General features: G+C 32.6%; 2 protein-coding genes across 2 annotated transcripts; one reads left to right on the forward strand and one right to left on the reverse strand.

The window, feature by feature from the left end:
- The first annotated feature begins 286 nt into the window (after nt 1-286).
- Nucleotides 287-6,046, forward strand: LOC132725949 (uncharacterized). Its single transcript, XM_060711170.1, has 3 exons — nt 287-465; nt 2,408-2,473; nt 3,336-6,046. Exons 2-3 carry the CDS (start codon nt 2,416-2,418, stop codon nt 4,118-4,120), a joined length of 843 nt encoding a protein of 280 aa, XP_060567153.1. The 5' UTR covers nt 287-465; nt 2,408-2,415; the 3' UTR covers nt 4,121-6,046.
- Nucleotides 6,047-12,451: 6,405 nt separating this feature from the next.
- Nucleotides 12,452-16,901, reverse strand: LOC132725950 (zinc finger HIT domain-containing protein 1-like). The gene is made up of 6 exons (XM_060711171.1): nt 16,820-16,901; nt 15,531-15,701; nt 15,073-15,167; nt 14,118-14,212; nt 12,947-13,021; nt 12,452-12,488 (listed from the first exon to the last, which is right to left on the reverse strand). The coding sequence occupies exons 1-6, from the start codon at nt 16,848-16,850 to the stop codon at nt 12,467-12,469; spliced, it is 489 nt and encodes a 162-aa protein (XP_060567154.1). The 5' UTR covers nt 16,851-16,901; the 3' UTR covers nt 12,452-12,466.
- Between the last annotated feature and the right edge of the window lie 4,641 nt (nt 16,902-21,542).

Raw genomic sequence — 21,542 nt, forward strand, 5'->3', positions numbered from 1 at the left:
ATGATTATAAATGTTTTATTTCTTGAACTTGTTAGTACATACAAAACTATATTTACAACAAAATCTTAAATGCTTCAATCACAATGAGAATTTAAGATAAATAAATAACAACCATTAAGTAGATCACGAAAAATTAACCCAAAAATAGTTTGATTACAAACTTCAGCAGTGTAATTGATGCGTCAAGCGATTTCATTGGTCGAATGGTTTTAGTAAAAACGCACCTGATTGGTTAATTAGGTAATTACCTCAACGCCGGACGAAAAAGGCGTCACGTACATTAATCAACTTCGCACATACTTCTGATATGACAATTGTTTTGCGCCCGGGACTAAATTTTCGCATTTTGTTGTTTATAAAACGACCTGTATCAACGGACACCAAGTCAAACTCTGACTGACATACAAACATAAAACATTTGTTATAATTTTATTATATAATTAAGCTCACGGAAACTAGCAAAAGGTAAGTAAAGTTTGAATTATTACGAAATATAACATCATCTTAATAGTTGCGGTCACTTTCTTAAATGAAATGTTAATTTAGAATAAAAAAAATATTTAGATAAAACATGTTGTCTGCAAGAGCAATCAATTTATGGAAAAGAAAAATGCATGGTGCTTTTCATTTTTCTAAGTTTTAAAAAATACTATGTGCAAATGTTCAACAAATCTGTTAACAGTGTATGTACAATACATATTTTATTTCTATTTGGTCGTAAATTATGCAGTTAATATGACAAACAAATTACAGGTGTATAATTGAATTATATTTTAAAGGGACTCCACTGAGGTGTTTTGAAATGATGGGACTGGAAATATTTTCTTTCGAAATGTATGTAAAATTTGATGTAGGTCTGGGCCGATATCTTTTGTGCAAAATTTCAGATCATTGGCTAAAACCTTTTTTTTACAACATGATTATTTTAATAATGAAAAATTGTCTAAGACTGAAAATCATATAAACCCTTTTAGCTCAAGTCGAAAAAGGATGAGCACAATAATACGTTTTTCCGTTTTATTTGAAGTACATTTCATTACAATGTTTTCCATTTCTTTCCGTTTAAAGTGCCCTAGTTGATCTATCTAGAAATTCAAAATTTATTGTTATTTTATGCTTTTCGAACCTCAGTGGAATTCCTTTAAAGTATATATAGCTATATCTAGTTTTTTGAAGAAAAAAAAACTTAAATCACTGAGAAAATGTTGATTAATTTTAAAGTGATTTTATCGCGCGTGAAGCACATAAGATAGTTGGCAGTACTGGGGGTGGTAATCTGATTTCGTGATCATACAATGATTGATCGATTATCATTTCCTTCAATGACGAATTTAATACAACTGACACGGTGACCGCAAACTCCAACACAAGAATTTATTAACGTCATTAGCGTTTTTAACGTAACCTTACCTTAAAATACCTCTGCTTCACCATTGGTCAACTTAAACTCGGTTATTTCATCATTATTCTATACAGATATAAAACATGTATGTGGCGATCTTAAAATAATTTTAGATCAAATGTTTCGCATAATACCTCTTAATTAAACCTCTTACATTTGTAAAAATTAAAATTTACAAAACAATGTAATTTTGTTCTTTACATACTAGTACATACTTTAATGATAAGAGAAGGTTCTGGATTTACGTAAATTCGTATTATTTTTCTAAAGTTTTTTAGTTTTCGCACTTTTTTATCATCTATGTTAACTTTCTCTTCAGAATTTTCTGACTTTCAGAATTCGTTTAAGAAAGTTGTCTCTTATACAGTCTTATGTTTAACACTTACGTTATAAAAATCAGTTTTTTTCGTGACAGTTACAAACTTGTCTTATGTACAAATAGATAAAATAAAATTAAAGACCAGACATAAAATGAAACTTTAAGGCATTTTGGTTACAAAGTTTCGAACAACAGCAGAAATTTGAAAAATACTAAAATGTGATTGGACAAAAAATAATGTTGATCATTAATTTAAATTGAACATACATTGTATATACATGCAGTGAAGAAATGTGGTTTTCTGCAAAAAGAAAAGCAAAGATGACATGTTGTTTTTGTTGATTTATCGCCACATGTATCATCAAACGACAAATTGGCGTACACATGATAAATTATACCGAAAGTTAAAACAACAGATTTTGACACATCTTTAGCCTGTGATAAAGTGCGATTGTTCATTTTATTTGAAAATCGCATCTTCTCGGTCCTTTCCTAAAGGACTATCAATCGCAACTTCTCGGTTCTTTCCGTCAATTTCGGATAATGAATAATATATCTAGCCGAGATGTTTCGATTGAAGGACTATCACTTTCGGCCTTTTCTGTGAGTCTTCGGATATGATTAATAGCCGAGGATGTTCCGATTGTTTTATTCTAACTATATTATTTTGCTCTCTTTTTTTCTAGAATTCAAGATGAAGGCAAAACTGGTTGTCCTATGTATGTCACTGTTTGTAGGAGCAACATATGCACGTAAGTTAATATTCATTATTTCCTTAATAATAAACATGTACATGTATATATAACTCATGTGGAAAAGAAAGTGTGCGCTTGATTAGACAAAATGATATGTTTGTTCTTGGCCACAATCTCGCAAGGGGAGATATTGTCCATAAACAAAACAGCACAATATCTCATCGCGTAGTAAACTTAGTTGGACTCGTGCTTGATTACTTGAAAATTTGGTATAAATACATACACGAGAAAAACAGTGAGAAATTTGGTATCAAAATTTGCAGAAATATATCAACCATACAATATATATCCCCGGCTATTAATCATATCCGAAGAGTAGACTCACAGAAAAGCCGAAAGTTGCTACCCAAGTAATCTCGATTTCGGAGAGCGTGTCCTACCACTGGATCACTGCTTAAAACATTATGCGAGTCAGTCGCCATCCATTTCCAAGCTATTAATGTAGGTTAGTCCTGCCCACGGGGTCATGTGATGTTATCTGCCAGTAGGGATTGGTGGCAAGATCTTACTCAAAAAGAATATACATGTAACATGAAAACGATACTGTAAGATGTGTAGAATGGAATAAAAAGCAAAATAAAAAAATCATATTTCATGTTAAGCTAAGCAGAAAAGAATTAGATTACAGTTATACATACATGTATTTCTTTTTCAAAAATTGCTATTCTTAAAAATCATATCTAATTTAATATTATTTCAAATAACTCGTGTAGTTGTCATACTGTGATTATGGAATTGTTCACTATTCATTATGACGTAAAAATAAATCAGAGCGACGTCCTATTGGGCATTTATTGTTAGTTTCACTACTGATTCTCACACTAGTACTAGTATCTATAATTTCGTCTTTCCTTTTCAGGATTAGGTAAAGATGCTTTACGAAAAGCACTAAATAGTGATCCATTCTTCTCAGCCCCACGCAATAGCCCTGTTCCATTCATGCAAAATAGGAACATCCGGTTACCACTGTCTGACGTGCCAATCCAAGCTACAAACGATCGCCCCTCAAACGCTCGTCTGCCGACGTTGGAAGCTAAAACCCGTGGTAATAGTGGCATCCCAGTCAAACCGGAAACACGAATTGTACCAGTTCCTGTCGGGAGACCTTCCCGAGCACAAGAAGTGAGGTTAGGGCAGATTAAACCAGCTAATGTCGTAAAAAGGCAAGAGGCGGTCTTCGCTTCTGCACCCGTTCAAGACACACAACCGAAAGTTAGTGCATTGAAAAATACAGTAAACGACCGTCTGCTAAACAGTATGAGACCAGCAGCGACTGCCGCCTCTGCCGCCCAACAGAGGGCTGATAGCAAACAGGAATGCGCATTCATAGTTCCGGACTTCTTCTCGCCAAACCAAAATGTTATCAATTCCGAGCAGACTTGTCCAGCTTTCTTGATTCCAGGACCAACACTCAGTCCCGGGTTAGTCACTCTTCTGGTTCAACATTTCGCTAAAGTTGAAAATGTAAGCAATTCCCCGTTAGACGCTGTCAGGAGTAAAATCACGCAGTCCGATTTCGAACTAAACTGTCTATATCCGGCCTTGCGCGCGCATGTTATGGGAGGAACCGCGTGCAGAACACGTAATCTGAGAATTTATTTGGAATGGCTTCTGTTTCTACGCAAAAGGCTCTTCAACATATAAATTACAGACACAGATTTAATGGTTTCATTTCAGACCTATGGACAAAAGATTTTAGTTTTACATAACTGTGATATGAAAGAGTTAGACTGCAAATTGTACATAGCCTCAGTTTCGAATTCCCATAAAATTGTTAAATATAGCCCTAGTTTCGAATTCCTTTACAATAGCTACTAATCTTACATGGTTAAGTTTGAGTTGCCTTGAAAATACAGAACAAGACAAAAGTCGTGCCATTTATCAAGACATTAACTGTTATTTTCATAAAGATAAGGTATCATTTATGTTTTCCACCTTGGTAAACACGTGAAAAGGCGTGACACTTTGATATGACTTTGACACAAATGAGATTTTCCCGCATTTTTACCATCACCGTACGACCTACAGTCTGTGCATATATAAATATATTTAAAATGAAATATTTTTTTCCCGACTGTCTCTGTCAAAAAATGCAAATCCGAAAGGAGCTATCTTTTTAATTTTCGTAAAATATCTAGTGAACAAAATATCAGACGAAATCAGAAATACTCCGTTTTCGTGAGTGTTTAATATGCATACATTAGATAAACATTTAAATATAATTCATTACATAATTATTATGTTCATAAAATTTAATGTTAATGCTAAAAAACAACATCCTGTCTAGAGATTATTGTGACCTATCTGGATCAAAATATTAAGTACAAACTTGATCACGTGACACAAACGTAAACAAAAAGTAGTCCATGCAGCTACATTGATTGATGGCCAGTTGAATTAAAGCTAAAGAGATTTTTTTACTTCATTACCAATACATCATTTTTGAATTAAGCAAACGTAATTTTTCACTTTTTGCTCATTTTAAAGCAGTGTTTATGAAAGTTTGAATTTACCACAAACAAAATAACATGCGCGAGGTTTTTTGGAATTACATCACCGGATTTTAACGAGACATCAAAATCGTGATTATTATTTTAATTTTTAAAAATATTTTGATAAATTGTCTAAACGGCTGACATTTTAAAGTTTAGTTTTATTCGAATTAAAGAGGCATAATAATACCAGCGTAAAAGAAATATGGATATTATTACCATATCTCGTAACTTCTCGTTATTTCTCCATTAATGCGAAATCTCATTTATCATTTATAAAAAACGAAAGAAAAAACAAGTTATATTGTTTTGTTTTTATTTTTCTGTATCGTACATGCATTTTATTTTTGCTATCATGCTTTTCGGTTAATAAATCAATTGCACACAAACGTACGCATTCATATTTCAAAACGGATATTGTCTCCGTGAAATAAATCAAAAATAATTTGTAGCAATGTCTGAGACAAGTGAAAATAAAACCGCAAAAGTTGTTAAAGGCCCATTGTGCCCCAGAAATGCTTTTATTTTTATTTCTCAAATCTTTTTCTTTTTGTTTTTCTTTTTATAGTTTCCAAAACATCACTCATTGGCCAGTTACATGAACTGTCCTTTTCTTCTGTTGCTTTTTAGCAATTAGTACAAATTTGTTGATTAAGCATTTTGTATTAAAGTCAAAATACTACTTTATTTACATTTTGCTACCTTTTATGACTTTATTATTTCATATTAAGCTCTACATTCTTCAGGTTACAGCATTTAACATGCTCTGAAATCACTATTTAAATGTTATAAAAACTCATGTTTGACCTTTCTTAAGAAGTAAATATCCTTTCGTTTCTGAGGCATAATTAATGTGCTTTAAAGAGGAATTTAAAAAAAAGTGCTAAATGTAGACTTCTAAAGTCGATTTATCATAATTTATTCTTATTTTTTAATTTTAATTGTACCCTCTACTTTATTTCAAACATTGTTAAAACGTTCTCAGAAAATCCGTATCCATCTCGAAGAGAAATATGTCAAGTTTTCATGATATTTTATTTGTACATAGTAAATATATTTATTTTCAATGCTGTATCTTGAGCAATAAAATATGCATTTAAAAAATTGCTTCTTTTCTTGTGCCGGCTCGCCACGGCGAGCCGGTATTACGATAGGATTTTACTGAGAAACAACCTAAAACTCCGAATCAATCCAAAAATTTAATCGAAGCTTAGCTTCCAGCTTTCTACAAAATTTATCTATCAGGGCTAGGATCCAAAATTATTTAGCCAATCAAATTTGATCTTATATAGCGTCAAAAAACCTTCAATTTTCACGCCATTTTTAAAAAGCAGCAAGTATTGTTTTGAGCGCAAAGATATATTGATGATTAAAATGTTTGTTTTCATGGATTCTTTTCAGTAAATCATATTTACACTGACTTTTGATTTAGCGATTTCACCAGTCCTGTTTACTCTGTAGTAAGTTTTCGTTTGGTTAATTAACATAAACGACATCTGGTTCTGTGCATTTTTTTCTTTTTCCTTTTTTCCGGTCATTTTATCCTTTCCGGTATTTAGTGTATGTATTTACTGGCCGATCCCGGGATCCGGGATCGTATAAGATAATAAGGGTAAAAACTAATAAACTATATTTGTGTTGATTATTGTCGTAATGAAAGGCCATTAAACGTTAAGTTTTTTTATTGTATGTAATGAAAGTTAAATTGATTTAACTTAGGATATAGATATATTTAGAGCTATTTATTAACAAAATCACAATACTTATAATTATATGCCTAATTAATTGGAAAAATCAAAGACTATATTCTTGAATTGGTCATATCCCGGGATCCCTATATACGATCTCAGCTTTTCTGAAAACAATATTCCTGAACTGTCCAATTCCTTGGATCTCTTAATTTTTTAATATGATCCCGGCTTTTCTGAAAACTATATTCTTGAACTGGTCAATTTCCGGGATCCTATTTTTTTAATAGGATCCCGGCTTTTCTGGCTGAATTGATAGACAACTTGTGTTTACTTTAGGACTTGTATCTGTCACTTATTCCAATACTAAATAACATATTACAACTTAACTTCGTATAAAGAGACATTTTTATGAATTCTACTTATCTATTTTTTTTCTGGTCAAGGTCAACAGGCCATATAGTAAATGTGCATAGACATAGGGACTTCATTCTATCTGTTTACATCTTCATATATACTCATATTCCTCTTTGTTAAACTGAGAGAACTGGCTTCCTTAACTTTATATGTCACTTTTATTTTGATGTTCGCTGAAGTCTTTTCAGCTAACAGAACTGTCATTTTTACATTTAAACACGCCCCTGGAAAGAAATTACGAAGCGAGTCGCTACTAGCTTTTTTAAAAGCTAACCTTGTAACCTATACATCAATAATACCTCTGCGATTATTCAATATCTTTATCAATTCCCTTAATTTCCGTCAAACTTCGGATATTAATCATATTATTCATAACAACCGAGTTGTTCCGGTTGTTTCATTATCCGAAGATTGACGAAAATAGCTGAAAAGTTGCGTCTGCCTTTCCAATATGGAAATTTCCACCATCATATCATCCGGTACCATAATTGGATTGGCTTAAACATACCGATCAAGAAAAGCATAAACAATTCAAGAGGTTTAACCATTCACTCAGTTATGGAAAAAATGTAAACATAGTCATATGAGTTGACTATGGTGTTTTGTTGCTGTGACAAATATAAGTTGGCATGTCATTGCTATGTGAGGATGTTGACAAATATTCAACTTACCAACTTTTTTCAAATACATGTAAATGTAAATGCAAGACCTTGGCTAATTCTAAATATGAGGCATTGGTAAAAAAAAACGCACAAAGGCAGTATAAGAAAAAGTTTTTAAAATTATGTTGTAAGCACAAGTGACCTTGACCTTGAGACTTCCAACACTGGACCATCCAATGTATGTTCCTTCAAAATACAAACATGCATTTTAAAAATCCTTCAATGCATAACAAAATTATAGTGTCCGGATACGAATGTGCACCTTCAAACTCTTTTTGTGAGTACCTTCAAACTACAAATGTGACCTTGACCTTGGAGGTAGGGACATGGGTTTTGGAGGCGACACGTCATCTTAATGTGGAAGACATATATGCTGGGTTATTTAAAAATCCTTCAATGCATGACAAGGTAACAGTCCGGACACGAATGCGTGCACTCTAATTGTGAGAATTTGAACATTTCAAACTGTCAGTGTGACCTTGACCTTTGAGATAAGGACATGGATTTTAGACAAGACACATCATTATGATGTGGAAACATTTGTGCTGAGTTATTTTAAAATCCTTCAATGCATGACAAAGTTACAGTCCGGACAAGAATGTTGTGCAAGTGGGAACGCACGGTGCATTGAAAAAATGAAAATCTCAGACTCAGTTTTATCAAATCTCTGCACGAAAGTTGATGGAAAATTCGTCATCTCTCAGGCCCGCTCCACCCCCACCCCCAGTATCGGTTTCAATCCTTTACACTAAAAGTACTGGCATCAAAGACTTCGAGGGTCAAAGAGCTAGAAAGATGTAATAGCACGTGCACTAAGATGAAGTACAGGACAACTTTTTACAGCTGCCACACAGCTGCTGCTGCGAGTACTTACATGACTTTGCAAAAAAAGAGTAATAACGGTAAATGTATCATCTGTTACGCCTCCCTGGCACCGGTTTAATTAAGTATTCAATCCTAATTAACACTATTAGTTTTGGAACCATTTGTAGATCCCGGAGGAGTAACCCTGGGACGAAGAACTCGGTAACATTTTTGCAACTACCATTAATGCCTTATTTTAACACATAGCGTCTACTGTTGTGAGTATAAAATAAAATCTGAAAAATCTAGACCATCTGTTTGACATACTGCACAATTACAATAGAAATGACTCAATGTATTTTAAGAACACAAATGCATGTGATAAAAATAGGTGTTTCAGTAATTTTGAACTCTTTGTGTTAAAGAATTCTGAATTCAAGGACCTAAGAATGTTATATATAATCAAACAGTTGTAATGTCTGTAAAGAATTCAACGCTAGATGCTAAACAAGGAAATAATATATCTTTCAAAACACATACTTTACCCTATTTTTCAACTACTGAAATAACAGAGCAGAAATATGTGCGTGCGTCACACGGAAGAACATAGAGGCAAAAATATCAACAAAGAAACCCGTTCATGTATAATACGCAGAACAAATGAGAAATACAGAGAAATAATAATAGAGACACGTACTTATATAACGCTGACGAGACACGTGCATGAATAACGCTGAAGTACAAGTATTTCAAATTATACGAAAACATGATACTGAAAATCGCACAACGCAAACAAAAGGAGGAAAGAAATCGGACATACATCATTTTTAAATTATTGTTGTGTTATGTACGTGCCGGAGAACCGGCCGTGTACAACCGGTATAACAAAGAAACAAGTTATATCGATAATTGTATAAAATGGGGGTTGTTGTTTTCTTTCAAATGTTTCAAGTTTTTTTCAAAAGTTTTTCTTTTTTATTATTTGATTTGATAAGGTGACGTAACTTTTGGTCCAAGTTTACCCATGTTCAGCCTAGTTTCAGTAAGTCAAACATTCAAATTGGTGAAGACCTAATAAAACGTCACCAGAACAGTGTTTAACAACCCAGTTATGGACGACATAAGGACAACTGACTGATGCAAATTTTAAATTTGCCAAGGTGAGTAGAAAATGTCTGAGCCAAAATGAGCTTGCATTGCTGCAACAAATAATGACGGGTTCTTAAAGGAACATAAACCGTGTTAAGCGCAAGACAGTGGTATCATGTAAAGTCCTTGAGTTATCCATTCATACTAAAGCCAGAATAAACTTGGACTTGATACAAATGGCCAACAAGGTGAAAAAGCCAGTCGCCATGTGTTACATTTTGTACATAATTTTTAGCCAGAATTTACTTGGACTTGACCAACAATATGAAAAGTCATATAATGTACGTATTTTTAGGGTAAATTCATAATACGGTTAATTCATAATACAAATATTTTATAGATACACAAATCTTTTTATATACATGTATCCGAAAACATATCTGGCCTAACCAGTGGAGGAACATCTCAAATGCCACTCCGTGCATTGTTTCGGTAATGGGTCGGCAACAGACGCGAGTAAATCTGATAAAACTTTCGCCGCCTACATGAAATCATTCGATGTCCCTGGCAGGGTTCGAACCAGTATATATAAGATCTGATGCTTTGAAATCAGTGAGCCACACCAATCAGCTATGGGGGTCCTTAAAATGAAGGGATTTGAAATATTCAAGGCTTTAGACTGCATGCAAAAGAAACAGCTAGCAAATTAAAGGCACATAAAGGCCAATGAATAAGTACATGTACTTTTTTGTCTTTCTGTAGAAAGGGAAAGCATGCGTTTTATAATGTTGTAATTACGCATATTAAATATTTCATATACCTATCACCTAAAGTAAATAGTGTCAAATGTGAAAACATTTTTGATAAGTTTGTTTGGTTCTCACAATATAGGTCATATGGCGCCAAAACAGGAATACAAACTTCAAAGCAACACCAGGGATCAAAACCATCTCACCTGCTGGAGCTAAGAGATGTGAATTCATTTAGTCGCCTCTTACAATGACGCATAACAAATTTGAGCATAGTATATCTTTAAACATTTCCTCAACCATTAAAGGAAACCCCTAAGCAAAAGATGCACATTTTTTATAAATGCAGCAAAATGTAAACAAAGTGGTATTTTGACATCCATACAAAGTCACTAACTGTACAAATTTTAATAATTACATTGCAAAGGAAGCACAAGCTGGTTCAGCTATATGGCCAATGTTCAAACTGTAACATTTACCATTTTTGAAGATTAATGGGCCAATTACCTAGCCATTTTTTACGATCTATTGCATCCATCTTAATTATACGTGCATCACCGTTATCTACAGAAATCAGGACTCTTGGATAATTGTACAAAAAATAACCTTCTAACTAAACCGCTGTGCTCGCAAACAATTTGTGCACGATTTATGTCTGCATCCCTGATTGCAAATTCAATATTATTGCTTGATTTAATTGTGCTTCGTTCCCACAAAATAGTCCTGTTCAAAAAAGCTCATTATTAAAAATATGTGCAAATAGGTAATTAGGTCTGAGGCATTGTGACAGACTGTGTAATAATATTGATGGCATATTAATTATGGTTGTAGCTTTAAAGATTATTGAACCATGAGCTGACAAACACATGGGGAAAAATATATACAATGGCGTAATTACTATGAGAAAAAGTAGGTGATTACCCCAAAACTGTTGCAAATTCATGAAATCAATCATTATATATAAACATTAAATCAAGGTAAGCAGACGACAGTGATGTAAGCAGACGACACAACACTGACGACGCTACAAACGCAGACACTACCGCCTGCATACTGGAACGCCCCCGCCTCCACATAATAACAAATGTGTTGGTTGGAAACTGAAGTCCTCTATTATAAGAAATTTGAGCAATATTTCACATTTAAATCTTTGATATATGGAAAGTATGGCGGCGGAAAAAAAAGAGAGACAGAATTGTCTCGTTGATAAAGTTGATTCTCTTTAACTAATCAGCTTGGACCCAAAAATAAAAGGTGACATGTGAGAATTTTAAATTTGCTGGGAATTACAGTAAAAACAAGAACATATTATGACATCACATTTTTTATCATTTGTTTCCAATTATAGTATTCATTTTCATTTTAGTCAGTTGTGTAAAAATGAACAACATTTTGCTTGACATCTGCAATACCTCTGTGGATATGTTAAGTTCATTTAGTGTATATTTACAGTAATGTCATTTCAATATTTTAGAATAGTAAGCACCAAACACCATTCAACTGATTGTTCATTGTTTATCTCCTAATTTAAGAAAGACAACTCTTCATCCAATATTTGGTTTTAAACACCAATTTATAGGTTTTTGATCACAAATGTTAGTCATATTTCAGTTTTAGTTGGTCTAAGAATGACATGGTACACACTGAAAAGAATCCTTTGCATTTTCTCTCCAGTGTGTTTTAAACACAGATTTAACACTTTACTCTAGGAAGTTAGTTAACCAGTTTTCAATCACTTTATGAACTTATTGGACTGGTTTATCAATCGCACTATCAACTTTGTTAACCGTTTCTTCAATCACAAAGAGAACTTATTGGACTGGATTTTCTATCATAGTTCATTCTAGTATGAACTTAGTTAACCATTCTCTTCAAACATGCTACCAGCTTACTCAAGCTTGATTTTTTTCAATTACTATATGTCACAGTGACAGATGGTCTGGTCCCATCATTCTATATACTGGTTTCTATCATAAATATCACAGCTTTTTATGCTTCAAATGTACGCCCATTCAGAGGGTCCACACAATGTTTTTCTTTCTTTTCTTTTTTTTGCTGCTGTTTCAAAATAGTTTCCATTCGTTTTTTCTCAAGCTGTCCATTTCAAGCATCTGAAGAATGTAAAAATAAATTGTCATAAAAGTAGCAAAACATGAAACATAGTTGTATTTTGTCTTCCACACAAATAACAAAATAACTTTTTAACTATGGATTATATTTCATTTTTTAAGTTCCAAATCTATAACTGAATCTAAATCTACTATTATGATCACTGTTAAGGACAAGTTTCACAAAAGATAGAGTTGTTCTGACAGTAAACAAGAACACTGCATGCTGTGTTAACTCCTGTCTGTTAAAGAGGGGTGTAACTCAAAAATATTGCTTTCAGAATTATGCCCCTTGTAATGATAAGCAAGTGTTCCAATTTTCATCTTGATTACCTTTGAAATGCTTTAATAATGGGCTACATTAAAATTTTTGCATGAAAACATTAACAACAACACTGCTCATAAAAATGGTAATTCTTTGGAAAATGAAGCTGATAATGAGATTTGTTTTCTCGACTTACCTGGTGTCCTGATGAGTACCCAAACATCTTATACAACAATATCTGGCACCACACTGAACACATGTATATGTTGATATATATGTAGATAAAAGTCAAGGTCAAAATTCTCCCATAAAATACTTGGTAATGTCAACATGTTTAACATAATATAAACACAGCAAATATTACTATCTGTGACTCTTGAGTTGAATATAATAAAATTCTATTATTTTATTGAATTGAAAATTACAAAATTCTATTATTCTATTAAATTGAATACTACAAAATTCTATTATTCTATTGAATTGAAAATTACAAAATTATATTTATCTATTGAATTGAATACTACAAAATTCTATTTATCTATTGAATTGAATATTACAAAATTCTATTATTCTATTAAATTGAATACTACAAAATTCTATTATTATATTGAATTGAAAATTACAAAATTCTATTTATCTATTGAATTGAATATTACAAAATTCTATTATTCTATTAAATTTAATACTACAAAATTCTATTATTCTATTGAATTTAATATTACAAAATTACATTATTCAATTAAAGAATGTTACAAAATTCTATTATTCCAATGGGACTTTTACAAATTTTAGCAGTACATATAATTAACCCTTAACCTGCTGAAACCAGAAGTGAGTAGCCTATTCCATCAATACAGAGCAAGGCTAGCTGGCAAATCCTTGAAATCTGACCATACTCTATACTATTAGTTGACTAACCTTAGATTTTCATTTTGATATCCCCAAATTGAGTATGGACAGTTCCAGAAATGGAAGCTGCAAAAGTCCATTAAAAATATTCAAGGGGAAATAATTCAAGCATGCACTGCAAGTTACACTGATGATCATACGTTGGTTAAACATTTATCTTAAATAGCAATTAATGAGTGAAATATTTCTCTTTTTTTTGAGATATTGTTTATAAAAATATAAATCTATTATGCTCCCTTTTGGCTTAAGTATATTTGTGCAGTACAGTTTTTTTTATGAAAGCTTAAATGTTTCTCTTTTTCTCCCAAAGATGTGTACCATGATAAAATTGCATCATAAGCCTTGTATAACGGAATGTATTATACATGTCAAATGAATTATTATGACAAGAGACACCTGCCACATAGAACATAACACAGAAAATAGGTGATGAAACTACAAATGTTTTATACATAAAAGGATATCCACATACAGCACAGAAATGTCGAGCAGGCAGCTTGGATGGTGGAGCACACGCACTCACATAATTAGGTGGATCTTTGTTTGTCATGTGCTGAAAATATAAAACAAAATATGCAATGTACCATCTGGTACTAACTCTCAGTAAATAAATAAAGACATGGTTAAAGGGAGATTAACAACATAATTATACCACTGTGTGAGTGGAACATTCATTACCTCCCTTTGAAATATTTTCTACACAGCACAAACGTCTTACTTTATTAATACATAAAATCAAGAAAATGTTGGAATATATTACTTTTAGTTGACATTTAACAAAATAACATGAATCATAAAGCTAACTTTCAAAGAAATAAAAAATAAGCAATGTATTTTAAGAAGTTGGCAAAACCAATTTCAATGGGTGTAATTTTTAAGACTAAAAGAACTAAAGTTAAAACAATACATGTACATTCAAAATATAACCAATCTGGTGAATGACATTGACATGAATTCTTTTCATTACTGAACTTCATTCCTCTTGTCCAAGAAAATAAGAACCATTTGTTACCAACATATTAAGGTATATGTACAAGAGTACCACATGTAGTGTTAACACTCCTTTGTTAAATGTTCTAAATTCAAAATGGGACATTACATTTTAGTTTTCGCATGACAACAAGGACAACAACAACGATGACAATGACACTGCAGCAATCATAATATCTCGACTTCTTCTTTCTAACAGAGAACAGTAAATTAAAATGATTATAGAAGCTTTAAAAGATAAACTTGTTTTAAAACAACAGGTCATGAAAATGCTGGTACAAAAAGTAATTTCTCAAGTCTGGAATATATGAACGATTAATCTTTAAAAGTTATAAGGAATGTCAGATGTACTTACTTAAATTATTTGATATTCCAGAATATGGTTTTAGGAGTTTAAAAACAAAACAAACAAATTTATCCTACCTCCTCTTCTATCAATGCAGCAAAACTTTTCTTAAATCTGTACTTAAGAAGATCACTACGATACTTTTTCTTCTTTCTGCTGCCTTGTTGAGATGCTGAAATATTAAAAATGCACTTTTATAAATCAATTAAAAACAGTATATTGTAAGGGTTATAATATAAATAAATGTTTAATCCTGCTTATAAATAAATCAACATTCTTCAAAATTTCAGATAAGATGTAAGAAAGTTAAATCTAAAAATATAACTATGAACATTAGATTTGCACTACAAACATTAGAATCACGTATTTCATAATAGACATTATTTCATTCAATAGTTTTACTTAATTTTACTTACTTCAATAATTTTACTTAAATCTAACTTTTAATGATAACTAGTATTTCATGTACAAATTAAATTGACTGCATCATAATGTTACCTCTGAGATATTCTTCATAAAAACTCTAAAAACTTACACTGTGTTTCCATAGATTCCTCAAATTTTGGTGCTTTCTTACTCATTTTAAGATCAGCATGTGGATCTTCCTGAAAGTTATCTTGTTCTAGGGCCTCCAAGGCCTTTCGTTGTCGACGTCTTCTAGCCGCTTCATCCAGAATCCTTTTCTGCTCTGCATCTTTTATCCTGCCTAAAATCATAAATCAAGTAATAAATGTAATATTAATTGTTATACAAAAATAATTTGGGGCTATTTTGGGAAAAGATCCCTGGCATACATTGGGCAAAGTCATGCGGCATTTCGAGAAAGTTTAAAATATCTTAAAATATACATGACATTTTAGTTTTTGTTCATATATATATGATTATATAATCAGCCACTTCTTTTGCATGATTTACATGTAAATGATTTTTAACATTTTTTTTTTACATGTGACAGTTCAATAGTTTCATTCAGTGCTATCTATACGTCATGTAACACTATTTTGGTTCAGTCCATCTTCATATGTATTTTCATCAATACATTCTGTAAATGACGGAGAAAACTTATTTTCTAATTCAGATGAAGCATAAAAAATATTTCGCCATTCTTTTGTTAGTTTTCATGAAGACAATAAAAGGTAAAGACATACTAAAAATTAAGATAACTATTGTGTTTGCCTTTGAAACTGGCAAACTGCAATTGCTGCTGAAATATGGATTGAAAACATGTTTGTCACCATGGTCAATCGTTGTGTACATATAAAAATGTACATATTGAATGTTATCCTTAAATGGAATAAACTATGACATAACTGACATGATATGTCATTGCTACAATGCTTATGGTACTTTTCTCAACTTTATTATTTCAACTTTTGCTCTGTGTGTTAAACAGTTAAGTACAAAGGAAATATGAGGCACTGGTATATGGGTTTGAAAACAAATCCAAATTCCAATATGACAAGTGACAGACGACTAGGAACCAAAGGGTTCAGTTCTACTCAATTGACGGAAATTTATACAATATGTTTAAGATCTTACTTAAGAAATATATCAGTTTATGCTATCAACTAATTCACCTATCTAGAAATAAAATTAATTTAATGAACTGAAATGAAGTAATATTTCACGAGTACGAAAATACTGTGCGCCGCCTTATCTGGGACGAAACATGATAGGTGCGAATCTTTGATTTTGAGTACCCAATCTCCTGTATGCTATTTAAACGTGTCTGCAGCACCTAGATCAACACATATCGAAAAAAAAACAATTAATTTTAAATATTTATACCAGAACTTATGACAGAAATTCATAAAGATAACTTACCAGACTCTCGTTTGTCTATCATTTTGCTCATTTTTTAAGATTTCCACAGCGTGTACTTATAATGATTGAACACCACTAAATAAACCGCAAATCTCGCGTTTGGCTCTACATTAAAATGTAGCACATATATACAGTCCTATACGGAATGCCGTTAGGGCCATTGACTATGAATGTGTTGATCTGAAACGCGATAGTCGATAGTACGATGATGAAAACGCGAAATTACGAAACTACAATGGTGAAAATGCGAAAGCACGATGATGAAAACGCGAAAGTACGATGATGAAAACGCGACAGTACGATACTACGATGATGAAAGCGCGATAAACTATCGTGTTTTCACCATCGTACTGTCGCGTTTTCACCATCGTAGTTTCGTGATTTCGCGTTTTCATCATCGTACTGTCGTGTTTTCATCATCGTTCTATCGCGTTTTCACCATCGTACTATCGCGTTTTCACCATCGTACTATCGCGTTTTCATCATCGTACTGCCGTGTTTTCATCATCGTACTATCGCGTTTTCACCATCGTACTGTCGTGATTTCATCATCGTACTATCGCGTTTTCATCATCGTACTTTCGCGTTTTCACCATCGTAGTTTCGTGATTTCGTGTTTTCACCATCGTACTATCGACTATCGCGTTTCAGATTAACACATTCATAGGCGATGGCCCTTACGGCATTCCGGAATGCCGTTAGGGCCATCGCCTATGAATGGTTTGGTCTGAAACTCGATACTCGACAATACGATGATGAAAACGCGAAATCACGAAACTACGATGGTGAAAACGCGACAGTACGATGGTGAAAACACGATAGTTTATCGCGTTTTCATCATAGTAGTATCGTACTGTCGCGATTTCATCATCGTACTATCGCGTTTTCATCATTGTGCTTTCGCGTTTTCACCATCGTGGTTTCGTGATTTCGCGTTTTCACCATCGTACTATCGACTATCGCGTTTTAGATCAACACATTTATAGGCGATGGCCCTAACGGCATTCCGTAGTCCTACGCATAAACCCAAGATTTCCAGTTTTCCCCAAAAATTTGCTATCTTTGGCCAGTGATGAGCATTTAATTATAATTACATGGCTTGTCACAGTATTACTGATAGCAGCACCATAGAATGTTTTATGATCCTATCATGTTTCAAGAATGTATAGTTTAAGCTGTAGGATATAGAGAACTTTTCAGATATAAGGAAAACAAAGAATTCAATTTTTAATAAGAGTTAAAGACTAAAAAGATTACATGAAAAAAAAGGTTTTTAATCACTTACAACTCACAATCACAGGGACTCAGTTCCGTGTTGGGATAGTGTAGGGTAAAATTAATTTTAGAGAAAAAAAAATTATAAGTATTTTTTTCTAAAATTGCTTTTTACACTACCCCAACACTGTGCCGAGTCCCTGTGATCACAATAAAGATACTAATGAATATTACTTTCATTCAATTTGGTAGAAAAAAGATCTCTGAATGTGAAAAAAAAATTGTAAAAAAGGTAGCAACATGTAAATAAAGTAGTATTCTGACTTCCATACAAAATACTAAATCACTATTACTATACCAATTGCAAAAAAAGCAGAAAATAGTAAAAAATTGATGACCTTTTAATTTATAGTAAAGTTATAAGTTCAAAGAGAAAATATCTCTTGAAATAAAGATGCTAGAGTTATGAACCTTATCATGCATGATGTAAGTAATGACAAAGAACAATTATTTTAAGTCTAGAGTAGATATCATTTCTAATAACAAAGATTATACTTAGAAATATATGAATTTTCACTAAATCCCAAGTTCAAAAATGAAATGGAGATGAATTCTAGAAATACAGCTAGAGTTATAAATCTATTCGCACCTGATATAAGTGTTAAGAAACATTTTTTGAAGTGCAAAAATATCAATATACAAAAATAAAATAAAAACAAGAGCTGTCACAGAACGTGACAAATGCCTTAAAGGATTCTAGTTATAAACCACCTATTACAGTGTGGTGGTAAAAATTGACATAGTTCCAACCCCAGCAGTGACAGCTTTAAGTTAGACAAAGAAACCTGGGTTAGGTTCACAACAAATTGTCTATCTATGGTGACTTAATATTTAAAAAAAAAAATTGAAACTTTCAGGTATGGAAGTTACAGAGCGGACACAATAACCACCATTTATAATGTATATAACATAAATATTGAAAACGTTTAAACCCCAGCAGTGATCTTGAACTACGGGTCAACGAAGTGCAACACATCATACATTTATGATAATTTCATATGCGAAATAAAAAATATAATCCTTTCATTCATATTAGTTTTAGAGCAGACACGACCATCTCTGCCTATATGTATATTAACATCAAAATTGACAAGGTTTGAACCCCCACAGTGACCTTGGCCTTAGTTGTAGAAACCTGAGTCTTGTTCGTGGCACACTATATATCTATGGTTATTGAATATGTGAAAGAAAAATGCATACTGAAGTTTCAGAGCAGACACGACCACCACCTTCTATATTTATATAACATAAAAAATGACAAAGTTTGAACCCCCACAGTGACCTTGACCTTAGTCGTAGGAACCCCAGTCTTGTTTGTGACACACCATACATTTATGGTTGTTTAATATATGAAAGATGGTTGTTTAATATATGAAAGAGAAATTAAAATTCTTTCATGCATACTGAAGTTTTTAGAGCGGACAGGACCACCACCATCTATATTTATATAACATAAAAAATGACAAAGTTTGAACCCCACAGTGACCTTGACCTTAGTCGTAGGAACTCGAGTCTTGTTTGCGACTCACCATACATTTATGGTTTTTTCATATATGAAAGAAAAATTAATACTTTCATGCAAACTGAATTTTCAGAGCGGACACTACCTCCACTGTCTATATGTATAAAGCCTGACGGACTGACAGACAGACAGATGGACGTTTCGATTTTAATATGCCACACTTCAGGGGCATAAAAACATCTAAGTTCAAAGGGGAAATAATTCTGGAAATATTCATGCTAGAGTTATGAATCTTGTCAAACATGTATAAGGAACATATATTTTTAAGTTAGAAGTAGATATCTTAAGAAATAAAGAAGTAAGTAAAAAGGTAACCTTTTTTTTAGGAAAAAAATGAGTTCATGGGGAGATAATTCTGGAAAAATATTGTCACATATGATGTAGTTGATGGTAAGGAACACATATTCGAAGTTTAAGTCAATCCCTTATTATGAAATAGAAAGAGAAAAAAAATAACATTATTTTATGGAAAATTATATGTTCAAGGGGATATAGTTCTGGAAATACTGGTTTTTGAGTTTAACACCTTATCACATGATGTGTATGATCATAAGGAATACATGTGTACATATAAGGAAAATATTAATGACCCTTCGGGACGAGGCTAATTTTTACCCCAGGGCTTTGATCTTTACAAACTTGATAGACACTCAGTATAAGATGTTTCATGCCAAATATCTAAGCTCTAGCTCTTTGGATTTTTTAAAAGAACATTTTGTAAGGTTACAAGGAACACTCCTGCAAAGTTTCAACAAATTTGGCTAAGTGGTTTAGGAGTAGAAGTCGTTTAAAGAAATTTTTGACGCACGGACATTGTCCTCAGATGAGCTAATAAAAAAGTTAGAGATAAAATGTCTGCATATAAGAATTAATTTAAAGTATGTACGCTGGCGCCGGCTTACAAGCCGAGATGAGTAGGACAGCACTCCATATATTTGATATAGTTGAGCTAATAATAAAAAATATCACTTACCTGGTCACTTAGTTAAGAGTGTTGCACTAAAGTTGCAGTAAATACAATGTTTTTGTTTTCTTTATGTTTTTTAGCGGTTTTTTTTTCGGGGTGTGGGTGGGTATGCAGTTCACTCAGTAACATGAGTAACACTGAACAGTGACGCTTTACTATGGACGTTTATTAAGTAAGAAGATGATTATCACTTATAAAGATATATCCTAACATATAATTCATTTAGTAGCTAAAATTTATCTTGTGATATGAAGTATAATATTTACAAATAATTCAAATTATTGCTAAAAGTTTCACTATTCACTTGGGCCGCAGACCCAGAGAAAAAAACATCGATAAAAGCTAGAGTATGTTCAGAATTTGATCCTTCAACGTTAGGGCCATTAGATAAGAATACAGAGGGCCAATTAGTAATGACAAGACTCTCAACTCAGTGGACGTGTTAATGGGAGATATACAGTTAATAGTGATTTACTAGCTGATAAGCCCTTACTGAGATTCAGCAGGCTGGGAGGGTTTATGCGTAGGACTATTAAAGACGAACCAAGGAAAAATTTACTAATTTTCCATGCTATATCTTCTATGTAACTTTTGTAGTATTGAGGGCGATCGTTGCCAAAATTCCAGACATGTAATGTGTTCCTTTTGAAAACTACTTTTGAAAATGCGAACATGTATGTCTAGCATTTTTGATTGCATTCGTGCACAGCAAATGATATGCCTCTTCATCCAATCTTTTAATGGAAGGCACCCGCTTTTAAATAACAAGTTTACATGTAAATCTTAACAACTGACCTAACACACATTTACAATTTCGTATCTACCATTGCATATAATACATAAGCATGTTTACACACTTGTAGATATATATATGTACCTGAAAAACACAAATGAAATGTAAAACTCGAATGCAGAAAATATAATTTAATAAAAACGTGTTTTCCAGTCGTAGAACTACA

The sequence above is a fragment of the Ruditapes philippinarum genome, unplaced genomic scaffold (assembly GCF_026571515.1).
Source record: "Ruditapes philippinarum isolate M1 unplaced genomic scaffold, ASM2657151v2 ctg473_1_1_1_1, whole genome shotgun sequence".
NCBI lineage: Eukaryota > Metazoa > Mollusca > Bivalvia > Venerida > Veneridae > Ruditapes > Ruditapes philippinarum.

Bases quoted from the DNA above. Each gene is read 5' to 3' on its own strand.
- LOC132725949 (XM_060711170.1), top strand. From the start codon at position 2,416: ATGAAGGCAAAACTGGTTGTCCTATGTATGTCACTGTTTGTAGGAGCA. The intron at 2,474-3,335 runs GTAAGTTAATAT...TTTCCTTTTCAG, and splicing joins TGTAGGAGCAACATATGCAC to GATTAGGTAAAGATGCTTTA.
- LOC132725950 (XM_060711171.1), bottom strand. From the start codon at position 16,850: ATGAGCAAAATGATAGACAAACGAGAGTCTG. The intron at 15,702-16,819 runs GTAAGTTATCTT...TTATGATTTTAG, and splicing joins GATAGACAAACGAGAGTCTG to GCAGGATAAAAGATGCAGAG. The intron at 15,168-15,530 runs GTAAGTTTTTAG...TTAATATTTCAG, and splicing joins GGAATCTATGGAAACACAGT to CATCTCAACAAGGCAGCAGA.